We start from the raw sequence: 13153 nt of genomic DNA, 5'->3' as shown, positions 1-13153 counted from the left end.
CATGTCCTTAAAAGAAAGTACTTGGATTTTTTTCTTTTTAACACCTGAAGCAAACCTAGATAGCATCTTTAAAAAATATTCTATGATGACAAATCATTCAATTAAAACACTTGCTGGTACACGCTTCGCACATAATCTGCCACCAGAACGTATCTGCAGAACATTATGAAAAAAGAAGCAAGTTCATTTCTAGTCTGTTCAGGTTGCCCAATCTCATTCATCAGTGATGTTGCCAACCATTACCCATTTTCCTGTACAGCAGTAAACAACATGACTCACCTCTTTATCTTCTCCTCTTCCTCTCAGAGGGGGAACGGCGTTGAATACGTTGTTTTGGTCATTTCGTGTACATTTGCTTTGCTGCTGTGTTTTTATGCTTGAGAAGGCAAAGAAATGCATCTTGCAGGTGGAACTGGAGGCTGAGTGTTGTATTTAAACTCCTGGGAGTGCTTTTTGCATTCTGGGACTGACCTGTAGGAAAGCCTTTTCTCACATGGAGAAGCATTACTTGATGCCTCTGATGGGCTGGAGGCACACAAGCTGTCAGCCCGTGAGCTTTTAGTGAGCTTTTAGTCTTGGACCCAGGCCACAGATAACTAAAAATACTAAAGCACTCAATACAGAATTTAATGCCAAAACCAGTGTGAAATGGGAGGAAATGTTTGATATGATCCTGTTCTACGCTGCTGTATTTCATAAAATGCTGCTTCCTAAGCCAAGTTTTGAGGTGTAAACAGCCTAAGGCCAGTCAGAAGGGGACAGTCCTTAAACCATCCAGCCCTGATGGCACGTGTGAGCTGTGGATGGCAATTGAACTGCATGTCAGTAAGCAAAGAGGCTCCTGTGACACAGGTGGAGTTGAGCAATCCTAAGTGTGCGTTTCCAGATCACAGTTGTTCTGTATCATGTTTGTGACTTCATCAAATTGTCTTTGAACCATCCAGAAAAGCTGTGTCCAAGTTCAGCTCTAGCCCAACACCCTTCACCCAAATTTGTGTCTCATCTTGTGTTACTTACAGGAGCTGGGAGCTGATGCAGTTGCACCTGATCAGACCTCAGCAGGAGCTGCTGGCTCTTCAGGCCCCTCTCCTCCCTCAGTTCACCAAGAGACCTTGCACACAGGGATTCCACATAACAGAGCTCATGATAAAAGGGATGCCCCTTTTACTGCCTTGCCCTTCCTTCCAGCACCACTTTCAGGTGACAGCATTATCCCACAGGGCACCACAGCTGCTGCTGCAGACACCCAGGAAACTGAGTAGGAATTTCTACCCCTCCTTGGTTATGGCAGGAAAACACACACTGGTTTAAAAAAGTACACAGAAAAAGAAATAAAGTTTGTAGGTTTTATGATAAAGGTCCTACCAAGTGCAGAAAACTTTTCTGCTGAGTTAGTAATTTTTGTCTTTGGGTAACATCTCTGGCTTTGCTGAGGATGGGGAAGAACTGATTGCAGCAGTTGTTGGCTAAAGCTGGTGTACAGAGTGGGTTTCTCAAACATTGCTCAGACAGTTCACTGTTTGAATGCTGAAGGAACTGCTCCTGCAGTTGAGGTGTGGACTGTATCCATCTGCAGTCATACTTCTATTTCCTGAATCTTGGGCCATGCTTCAGTCTTTGATGCGCAATTCAATGACAATATCTGCTATTTTCTGCTAAGTGAGTCCCCCCGAGGTGAGAACTCACACATTTGTGCTTCCTCTGATTCATTGCATTTGGGACTCCAGACTGATAAAGCAATTTACTGTCCTGCAGAGCTGCTCCAGGCACCACGCAGCAGCTTCTGGAGGAGCAATGGAAAAACCAGCCCAGCATCAACCTTCCAGCCCAGACTGACCCCACAGGGTTTGGATCCCTGCCATGAGGAGCACCAAAATGAAAGAACTGATGAGCAGAGTGATGCTTGGCAATTGCAAATGTAAGACATCAAAAAAACTTAAACAGTGACAAGGTACCAGACATCTTCTCCTCAAGTGAATCCATACTTGCAGTCCATAAATCCTCACTGCATAAGGAAGGTGATTATTTGCTATAGTTTGGGAGCCAAGGAGCCAGAGTGAAACATCACAGTGAACTACAAAGCACTCAGCTGAAGCTGGAGATCAAGTTCACAGTGTGACTGGTGATGGCATTTGAGTAGAGATGACTATGCAAATCTTAGGAAGGTTATGAAAATCTTAGGATTTTCATTGCTGCAAAGCACCAGGAAAGCTGGCTGAGTATCACACAGTACATCCTTTGTGTGATGTATCTAAAACCAGGCAAAACTGAGTTGTGGGTGAAATTTCAAAGACGAGAAATGAATCTACACTCAGAAGGATTGTTCACTTTCTGCAAAGTACAATTTATGCTAATTTTCACATGGCATTGCTTGCTTAAAAGATGCTAAGTCTGTCAAAATATTTGAAAAGGACACAACTGGAAGAAGAGGCGTTATATGCATGAAGTAGAACAAGAAACTTTTTTTATTCTATACAAAGAATGACTGAATTTTTACACTGAAGTTTCGATGTGTAGCATGTAAATAGCGTAACTGTTTATACTGAATTTTATCTGAATCAAGAAATTTATCAGAACTGAATTTATCTGAGAAAGTCACTTTAAAAAATGCATTCTTCATCTGTGATTTTTAACTTGCAAAGACTTTTATAAAGGGTATCTATTTTTAAGACAATGCAAGTTCTCCTTGTTGAGGAACTGGTGGTTCTGTCTCCTTGCATATTAATCTACAGTTATAAAACAATTTTATTTCCTTTGAGGAGGCAAAAGCAGAGCTATAAACTGTCAATTTTCTCTTCTACTGGGAACAATCACTTTAGAAAGGATATTCACTGTGAGGTACATATATATGAATCTTCCTGACAAACATCTCCATTGGAGAAAAAGGGCTGTCAGAAGACCTCCCATCTCCACCCATCAGAATGGGTAATGGGGAAGAAGCTCTTTCAAAAGGGAGGTAGAAGTGTGCCCCAAAGCCCCAGAGGCATACAGACATGGAGCTAGCCTGGAGAACAGCAAACATGAGGCAAAGCTGTGACACCACTGACTTCACCAGTCTTCCAGCAAAGCAGGAATTCCATGGCAGCATTGGAAAGAAGACCCAGCTCATTGCTCTATTCTCAAAGCCCCTTAAACAGAGAATCTCCCAAAAGATCAATAAAGAGCAGAAAGATAAAGGGTTGTCCTTTGTGCTCAGGGAGTCTGCTCCAGCCCCAGCCTCCTCCCACAGGGAACATCATCCTTGTGCCACAGGGATGTCTCAGCTTGGGAATGCTGAGAGCAGTCACTGTAGGAAGGGCTGGACTGTCACAGTAACTCCTGTATCGCTCCAGCCACAAAATGCAGCATCACCATTTCCTAAACGACCTTCAAAGGTTTGTGCTTTCAATTTGACATAAGCTTCAGATCGTGTTCATTCTGACAAAAGGCATTTCCCAAGAACCTCCCCCTGTCAAAGAAGTGATGCAGTTTTATGCTGTCACCACCTTCCCTCCTGCAATCCTCAGTAAATTAATTCAGCTGCTACAAGCAGCAGACTTGACAGGAAAACCAAACTAAAGAAAAAGTCAAGGTACTTGCATAAGAGAGACCATTATTTTCACCAGTAGGTTTCTTACAGAAGCAAAAATGTGGCTGGTAGAAGCTGGTAAAGAGAAGCTTTCTGTGCACAAATAGAAATTCCCAGGATGCAGATCTCCTCCCTGCTGTGAGATTTTCTCACACCTAAGCAGGTACTGGGAAAAAGCAATCTTCTCAGCTGCTAGCAGGATGGATCCAAACAAACCTTAAGAGCCAACTGAGATTAAATCTGGAAATCTTGAAGTTTTGCTGTTTAGTTTTTTCCAAACGTTCCCCTTTCACTAAGCAAGCTACAACATAATGTTGCCAATGCAAGAAAAAGGCACATGATTGAAAAATGAATTACACAGACGTAAGTATTCAAAAAGCCACTGTTGGAAAAACAATATTTTTCAGGGTTATGGTTGGTTTGAGAGATTTTTTGCCATGTTATTACACTAGATTAATGTTTTATGCATCACCTTTGAAATTTTAAGTTATTTGGTTTTTCACTGACTTGAAAGAGAAGGAAAAATAATTCTAAAGTGTCAGTAATTTTCTGCACCAAAGTTTGCAACAAATGGAACATCAAAGAAGAAAAAGTTACGACACTGCTGAGGCTCCACAGTGCATTCCATTTTCTGGGGCGGATTTGGCTTGGTGCAGGGCAGCTTGAATCCTGAAATGTGTCCTTGTTTCCATGGAGTAATTCTTGTAGTTTTGTCTGAAACAAAAGAAGATCCACTCTGATGAATATATATTTTTAAAACATTTCTAAGTTATCTCTGTATTACTGTTTTAAACAAAACAACAGTAGACAGCAAAAAATCCTTTCTTCACAAGCTCCTTTGTTGCCTACTCTAAAATACAAGGCATGTGTTCCTGGCCAAACAATGCAGCTCTTTGTTCTTTATTTGTAATTCCACTGTCTGGGAATTACCAGAAAAATATAGCTTAATAAGAAATTGAATCTGGTCCACTCAATCAAAATATTGAATCCGTATTAATTATCTGTAACATCCACTTAGTTTGCATTCAGAAATTAGAAAACTTTTTCCCCCTCTTAAAGTGTAACTGACTTTGAATACAAATATTTTCAGCATTTAAAAAAAATCATTTGAATAAGGCAGATTAATTTCAAGAAAGTAAAGAGGAGGGGGAAAAAAAAAGAGGAGAAAAAGAAGAGAGAGAAGGGAAGCTGTCCTGATCCAGAGGAGGGAAACACCCCATCTCCATCCTATGGTTCCCAACAATGTGAATTCTGTGTGTAGGATATGAAGACAGAAAAATTTTCTGCTCCAGAGCTTGGAAAGAGAAAGAGGGCACACACCAGATTCCATATCAGCTTTTGAGGAGCAATTCACCATCCCAGGGAAAGACTGGCAGGATTTCCACCATACACATCTAGTGCCTAGCTCCACACTGTCATCTGCCTATCATTTCCAGTAATTCTGTCATGCTCTAAAGAGTTACTGGAAGATTCAAAGAACCTGTATTTTCATGGAAAAGCTTATATTTAAAAAAAAAAATTTGCCCCAGGACCACATAGAAATTGCAGATCCTACTTAGTAGGAATTAACATGTCAGCTCCTACAGGATGGATACAGAATCCAGATACAAAAGAGGATTAGACCATGCTAATTTTCTAGTAGAAGATATTTGTCATCTTTACAGAAACATAACATTCAGTATTAAACTCTGTGTATCTTAACAGCATTTCAGTTCTAAATTCATAATTCAAACCAAGCATGGCAGCATGGTATCTGTTTGTGGCACTGCCAGACTCTTGATGAAAGCAAGGAATTCCATGCCCATCCTACACCAGCTTATGATTTTATATATGCAACACCCAAGAGGCTGACTGAGAAAAGGAGGTGGCCAGGTTCTGCTGTGTGCTGATTTGAAACCCCTTGGAGTTTTTCCTTTAAATGAAACCGATTTTGTCATGCCAAGCCCGTATTTCTCATGAGTACACTGATATTCTTGTTTGTAGTTTACAGTCATACAAATAGAAATATTTCCATGCATGACCAAGCCAAAACTGTTTATCATCTCGTCCCATTCTTTCTCCCAGAGCTGAGGATCCAAGCCAGCAGCAGGACGTGGATTTAGGTCAGGCAAATCAAGCGTCGTGCACCAGCCAAGCTCTGCTGCCAACTGCCAACTGAGCTCTGCAGCCCCAACCCCACCAGCTCTGTTCTCCCTCTCGTGGCTGCTCAGGCATTCAGTGTTTGGAGCTGAAAACTCATCAACCCAGAGCATTTTAATGCCACAGGTGGAAATGTAAGAGCTGCACCGTTATTTACGACTGACTGAAACAAGGGGGTTTGTAATGAAGGTGTTTTTGTTTGTGTGTTGTTTTTTTTGTTGTTGGTTTGGTTTTGGTTTTTTCTGCAGGTCATTACAATTTTCAAGCACAGCCAAGTCTGAGTAGCAGCTTTCTTACACCAGGCACAGCACATTTTTCAGAGCTGTTGTCTGTTAAGCCAAACACCTTCTCCTGAGGGGACCAGTGACACTCAGAGCTGCCAAGGAAAGGTGCAGTGGCCAAGCAGAAATGACAGAAGTTCCAGCTGGAATCCTCCAAATCATTAATTTCTAGGTCTCTTGTTAAGAGAGATATGAACAAAGGAAATGAGGACAGGAGAGGTGTGTTTTGAGAAACATGAAGCCAATTGAAACACTTTCCACTGTACTTTGCTAATGCAATTTTTGCTGCTCTTAATATCTTCCATGAGTCTACAGAGAGCCAGGCCCAGAAGCACAGGAGATTAAGGATTGCAATACTTTAAATTTTGTGCTGACAGGCTTTTGGCATAATCTTTGGTAGGCTTGATTTGCTACTCTTGACTTGCAGAGCTGCCTGACTTGGACAAAAAGCAACACAAAAACTCTATCTGACCTCTCTGACCCAGGGGCAGGCATCACACCTGTGGCAGTGACTCTGCACATCTGGACTCATTCAGGATCCAGGCAGAGGTGACCTATCCTGCTGCTGCTGGATGCTTGAAGAGGGACAGAGTTGTTTGGGTTGGATTTCCTTCCTTCCCATCACTGCCAAAATTTTGGCTCAGCAGAGAAATAAAGGTTCAGAGGCAAACCCTGTATTTTGTTAATTTTATAATAAAGAACACACACGATGAAGTCCAACTTCCTATAAACCTACTTTGCTAGAAAAATCAATCACAACTAAACAGTAAAAACAGGTGTTTTAGTTGCCTTATTGCAGATGAAACAATACCAAGATACAAAATGTAACTTGAAGAATTATCTTAAATGTACTTCATCAAGGAAAGAAACAGGCACTGCTGGCCATCAATTCAAGTAATGCTATTTTAGCCATAACACAGACCTTTGATTTAATTTAATTTAATACATCTTTTTCACGAATAAGCAAATAGACTACAAAGATTATTACATTTTGTTACACATGGATTATTTCTTATGGAAGCCTTTGACATTCCTATTATGATATTTAATTTTGTTGGCTCTTTTTGCAAGTCCAAGACTGAACAAATGTAACACCTACCACTGGAAAGGTCCAAATCGAAACTCAGAAATGCATGTTCCCATTGGAAAAATGAAATGAGTTTCCATGATATTAATGAAATTATTCTGCTTCCTGTTAACCAGTAAAACACCAAACTGATCCATCAGACACCAACACAGGCTTTTCACTTACTTTGCTTTTTCCAGAAGTTTTATTGCTTCTTCTCTTCTATCCTGGTCCAGATACAGTATTGCCAGCTCCAGCAAGGCATTTGGAATTAGATAATGGTCATATTTTATCTTCTTCTCACTGCATTGGAAAAGAAATAGCCCAGAGACCTTGAAATGATATATTGCTTCCCTCATTTAACAGCTCCAAACACAAACAAATAGGAGACTAGCTAAGATCAGAAGGAGCAATCAATTTCTATTACAACACTTGTCATGTTCTTTATCCAAACCTCCCTTCTGGGTTATTAAATGTGTATTTTGCATAAGCATCCTACACAGGATGTATAATCTCAGAATTGGAAAATAATGCCTTTATTATCAGGGAAGTGTTAGAAAAGATGACAATATCATGAGCTCTATCCATGTGAGCTGACAAAAAGAGGTGCCATTCACCACATGATGTGCAGAAGTTCCCAGTGTAATCATGCTCCCACCTGTCTCTGCAGAGTGCATTTGGCTTTTTGGGTAGAACTTCTTCATGACTGGGAAGAGGAAGGGGGTGATAAAAGCTAAGTGGTATCTAAAAAATTCTGTTCACCTACGGTCCCCCGAAAAGGAGAAAATAGCTCAATAAAAAAAATTATTTATAAATAAAAATTGAAGATTTGAGATTCTTCAACACATGGCTAATAACAGTGGAAATTAAAATTGAAATACCTTGAAGCAAACACTAAAGATACTGCAGTCCTCTCCCTTCTACTCATATCATGGTTGCATGTCCTCTTACTTGAAACTCTAGAGCTCTCTTACATGCCAGGTATGAAAACTTACTTTAAATAGATGTAATTAAAATGGTCCTCTGCTTCTGAGATCTTGCCCAAATGCTTGAAGCATAATCCCTTTAACAGCTTTATCACACACTGGTCATCTGCCAGTAGTTCTGTAGCTGCAGGAGGAAGTAAATGGCACATTTTAGAAAATTCCACAGTCTTACTGCTCTGACACCTGAAAACTCATTTAAGGTGTCCATTTTGTAAATACTGAAGTCCAATTTACAATCTCTCAACCCTTATTTTTACTGCCCAGTACAGCTCTTCTGCTTCCTGACCTCTATTCACATGGCCTATTCATGGGCAAGAATTTTGTCAATTCTATACCTTCATTTGGCTAAATAAAAATATGTGAAACCTTGCTACCTGTACCACATATCTTACCCTACCTTCTTTGGAGTTAACACTTCTGAGAACCCAGAGTCTTACCAGCTTCATCCAGTTAAAAATCCTTACTATCAACAGTCTTTCTCCATCAGCAAATTTCTGCATAATACATATTAAAGAAAATGTCTGGGTTTTTCCTAGCTAATCCATATAGGCAGTTTACTCTTAAAAGTTTACAGGCAAAATCTTCAGCTTGGTTGCTCATTTCCAATTCATTCAATATGCCTGAAAACATCAAGTCATTATTTGGAACAGGCAACACTTTAAATTGTTGGCACGTTTAAAATATATCCCACTTTTCAGTAACATGTCCTCATACTGTTTTACAAACATGAATCTGCTACAAAGCCCTGCAATCTGCAGCCTTAGCCACAATTCACAATCCAAGAAAAAAGAGAACAGGGAAATATTTCACTTATTTTAAATGATGTAACAAAATGGGTGACAAAAATAAGGTGAAAAGGTCAAAGGCCTTTTTCTAAGATGTCACCTTCACTGAAAATATTTTCCCAATCTCTTTTTCAATTAATTAAAAATAGATAGTTTTAGCCAGTCTTTCAGGCAACCTTTTCAAATCTTGTGTAACTCACTGCACAGAAGTCCAAGGCCCTAGAAAAGACTGCAATGCAGTGTTTTAGCCTATATTCCTTTGTCAACAGGGGCTTGATCCTTTTGCAAGAAGGTTGTATATAATAGTAGTAAGATCAAATATTAGTCAAGGAAAAACTCTGAGAAATGCTGTGCAGAGTGCTTGCATTCCCACAGGAACTGGGAAATTCTGACAAGAAATAAACACCAGTTCAATTTTCTCATGGATAGCTAATTAAAAGACTGACAGAAAATGTGGCAGCAGAGCCTGTTTCAGTTCAATCCCATATTGTGCTCATTGACAGGAAGGCCATCCCTGGTGTCCTGGATTTTTGCAGCACTCTGGTGACACCAGAACATTCAGCCCAAAGGTCATGTCATAAACTGACAGCACTTTTAAAACAAAAAACCAACTCCCCTCCTATTTATCCTTCAAAACTGAGGATAACAAAATCTGAGGATAACAAAGCTTCAGGATCCAAGTAATCAAGTCAACGCATATGCTGATTTTGATCTGGCAAAACAAACAGACCTTTATCACATGTCATAAACCATTCCTAACACACACCTGTGGATGGAAAATCACTCATTATTATTTATTGCAAGTTAGTGCTGCATTAAAAATAAAAAAAATATTCCTATCTGCATAAACAGTTTATGGTTTCATTATCTATGTTTCTCCTGTGACTCAATTAACTTTACTAATGAGTGTGTCTCTATTCACAAATAATATCTCTAGCTATAGCAGTGCAAAATAACTGCTTAAATCCTACCACTGGTTACCTGAACTTCTTGCCAATGCTTCTTCTGCTTCATTTAAAGTCTCTAACATGCCTTCTGTTAAGTTGGGACATTTTCCAATCACAGCATAGCCATTCCAGATATACATCATTTCCTGGGGTCAGGGAGAAATGACAGCACCATTAATTACTGGATAAATGTAGTTGTCAAATAGTTCAGCTTATCTCTGCATGATGAAAAAGTTACAGGTTCCTTAAATAAAGTCAGTTTGTCAAAATGTATTTTCATTGCAACTGAAAACTTGTTACACTGGTTTTCAGAACAAATTAGCCCTGGAAGACACCTCAAGAGCCACTTATTGCACACAATGCAAAGGAGATTGCTTGAACAGAATGCAAAAACATTCTCATTTATAGAAGTAGGCAAGTACCAACAAAACAGACTTAAAAAATTCACAGCACATGGCTAATTGTCCCTTCATTAAGGTCTCCTCTTGTTTTTTAGTTCTATCCTAGCAAAGGCAGCAATACCCATAAACAGCTTTTTCCACAGAAAAAGCATGAAATCTCAGGAAAGAAAAACGAACTAAAAAGAAAACCAAACCCTCTAACTTTTAAGCCAAGTTTCAAACAAACTGACAGAATTTTAAATCTGAACTGTAAACCTCTTACATTCCACAGGTTTGTTTGATGTTCCCAGAGAAAGTAGCTTCTTTATTATTCAACTGTCCTTAGAGTAAGTTTTATTAAAAATTATTGGCTGAAATCCTATTTGCTATTGGGGTTCTTAAGAGTGTATCACCAAACGTGTCTATTGCTCCTACCAATCACAAAGTGAAAGATGAAAATATTATATAGACTTACAGCTGGCCTTCATGACATATTATTTAATCATAAAATTATAGAACATCCTGAGTTGGAAGGGACCCACCAGGGTTGTTGAGTCCAGCCCGACAGCACCCCAAGAACCCCACCCTGTGCCTGAGTGTGTCTAAAAACTTCTTGAGCTTTGTCAGGCTGGTTCTGTAACCATTCCCTGAGGAGCCTGTTCAGTGCCTAACCACGCTTTGAGTGAAGAACCTTTACCTAATACCCAACCTAAACCTTCCCTGACACAGCTTCATGTCATTCCCTCAAGCCCCGTCATTGATCATCAGAGACAAGAAATCAGTGAATTAGATATTTATTCTATTTATTTACATTACCTTATCTATGTGTGATAAGTCAAAGCATTTGGATAAAATTTCTATGTAGAACAACTGAATTGTGGAACTGTGGAACAAAAAGCTGTCAGGCTAGAATAGCTGAAACAGCATGTTAACCCCAGTCACTGTTGCTTTCACCATCTGGTCTCTGTTGATTGGAAAATCTGTGCTGAGCTGACTGGACCTAGTGTAGATTCATTAATTCATGGTTTTCAAGCAGAAGTATTCAAACCACATTGATTCAAGCTAAATCTCTGAGCTAAGACTTGCTTGAGGACTCACTCTTTCCAGCATGTCCCCTGATAATGAAAAGAAAAATCCTGCAGATGAGATTCTGTCCCCAGTTCCACATTTATAAAGTGCTTTTATCTGTTCAGCTGCGGCATCTGCTGCCTCGGAAATGCAACTGCACAGCAGCCAAAGAGCTCCTGGTACAGAAACCTGCTCTGTCAAAATCCCATCCGGACAGCCCAGCCAAACCCCAGGTGTGTACATTCCCTCCTCTCTGAAAACTGAAAGGCACATCAAAGTAACCTAATTATTTCTCTCACTTCAGTCTTACTAGTGGAACGTGGCCCCTGGTGAATACCCATGCTCTGCTGTAACATCTATTTCAAGAGGCACAGCGTCACACACCCCTGGTGGGCTGGGGAGTGGTCTCCAAGAGTCTCTCCTTGTTCTGGCATTTCCTTAAAGAGTATTTACTAATTATCCATCTCTTTCTTAAAAACACAACAGCTCAAAGCGCTGCAATGTTAACAGCACTGCACTTGGCAAATCCCTGCACTTAAAAAAAACCTTTTATGTTCTTTTTCACATGTTCTTTGTAGACAGATTTTTTTTGTAAGTGCAATGAGTGCCTCATGCAACTGGCTGTAGGGAATAAACCAGCATTACCAGGGAAAAAAAAATTAAACAAAAACCCCAGAGTCACAGTGGTTTTGTGGGGTGGCCAAAGGAGTCAGTTGTTTCATCCCAGCACCCAGGAGCTGCTCAGGAGAGCACCAAACTGCAAACACTCAGCAGGGGCACATTAAACAGCTCCTTACATGCAGTCCCCAAACCTTCCTATTGTTTCCTTGACCCCTCCTTGTACCTCTGTTAGCAAGTGACACGACAGAAGAGACCCAGGGCAAAGATCCTCCAAAGGGAACCAAAAGAAAGCTGTTGGGAGCATGCTACTCTAGAGCTGCAATAATGAGTTACACATGCAACACGTTTACGTGTCACAAACAGCTGGCTGAGTTCCCTGTGGCTGGTGCATGCCCCAGTTTTACAGCATTCCTCGCATTCATCTGGCTTCACTTTGGGAACATTCCAGTCTCCTGCAGAGGTTTTACCTTAGAAACATGGAAAGATACTATTCCAATTATCTGGGGTTTATTTCTCTAAATTACAAAAATGTTGAAAAGGGGGTGAGGGGTGGATATTTCTAACTTACCAAAGGTGGGACAGGCAAAGGAACGGGGTTTGAAGAAAGATACCGTCGTGCTTTCCGAATTGCAAACTTTTCTGTGGGCAGAGATTTCCCTGCAATTTTCAGTTTCAGACTGGGAACAATCCTGAAAGTTTAAAGGAAAATGTAAGAAATTTTCCTCTGTGAACCTCTGAGATGAAGACATTCAAACTTAAAAAAAAAAAGTCAAACCAAGGAGAACTTTAAAAAGCTGTTACACACTGGCTATTGCTACCTCGGGGAAACTGAGCAATACATACTCACAAAAGCTGTCTTTATGCAGGGCACGTTTATCTCTAGGCTTCCTCTTTAATCAAGCAGGAGGAGAGGGACTCTTCCCCACTGAAAGATTAAATTAGATGATGCACCTGACTTATAAAGGGCTCATCTCTCTTCACAGACTAAGAGGCAAACTAGCTTTTGTTTTCCCATTCTCCCAAAACCTACAACTATTCACTTCATAATGGATTCCAAATTCAGTGAAATCTGTTTAAAATGATTACAAAAGACGGAGAAAACTTGAAAAGAGTAATGTAATCACATTAAAAAAAAATAGATTTCATATAAAAATTGTAAACCCTAAAGTAACCAAATTTTCCTCTCCCCAGCAAGCCTTTTTGAGCTTAAACATTACATTAACACAGTGAGGTTATCCCACTGTGTTTATAATGCATAGATTCACTTGCCCATTTAATTATTTCTTACTTCTCAAACTCAGAACCCAAGAAT

General features: G+C 40.0%; 1 protein-coding gene across 4 annotated transcripts in view; it reads right to left on the bottom strand.

Moving 5' to 3' along the window:
• Positions 1 to 2339: 2339 nt before the first annotated feature.
• TTC39A (tetratricopeptide repeat domain 39A) overlaps positions 2340 to 13153 on the bottom strand; it is a 45035-nt gene continuing 34221 nt past the window's right edge. For all 4 annotated transcript variants that reach the window (XM_083867357.1, XM_083867356.1, XM_083867358.1 and 1 more), the window contains 5 exons: positions 12410 to 12530; positions 9807 to 9918; positions 8050 to 8164; positions 7241 to 7357; positions 2340 to 4282 (listed from right to left, as the gene is read on the bottom strand). In XM_083867357.1, the coding sequence (XP_083723483.1) occupies positions 4162 to 4282; positions 7241 to 7357; positions 8050 to 8164; positions 9807 to 9918; positions 12410 to 12530 (586 nt within the window). In that variant the 3' untranslated portion in view covers positions 2340 to 4161. The remainder of the gene's footprint in view (positions 4283 to 7240; positions 7358 to 8049; positions 8165 to 9806; positions 9919 to 12409; positions 12531 to 13153) is intronic.

Source organism: Zosterops lateralis (assembly GCF_965231275.1).
Source record: "Zosterops lateralis genome assembly, chromosome: 9".
In the NCBI taxonomy this organism is placed as follows: domain Eukaryota; kingdom Metazoa; phylum Chordata; class Aves; order Passeriformes; family Zosteropidae; genus Zosterops; species Zosterops lateralis.
The sequence above is the reverse complement of the archived record's forward strand: the minus strand, read 5'-3'. Positions and strand labels throughout refer to the sequence as shown.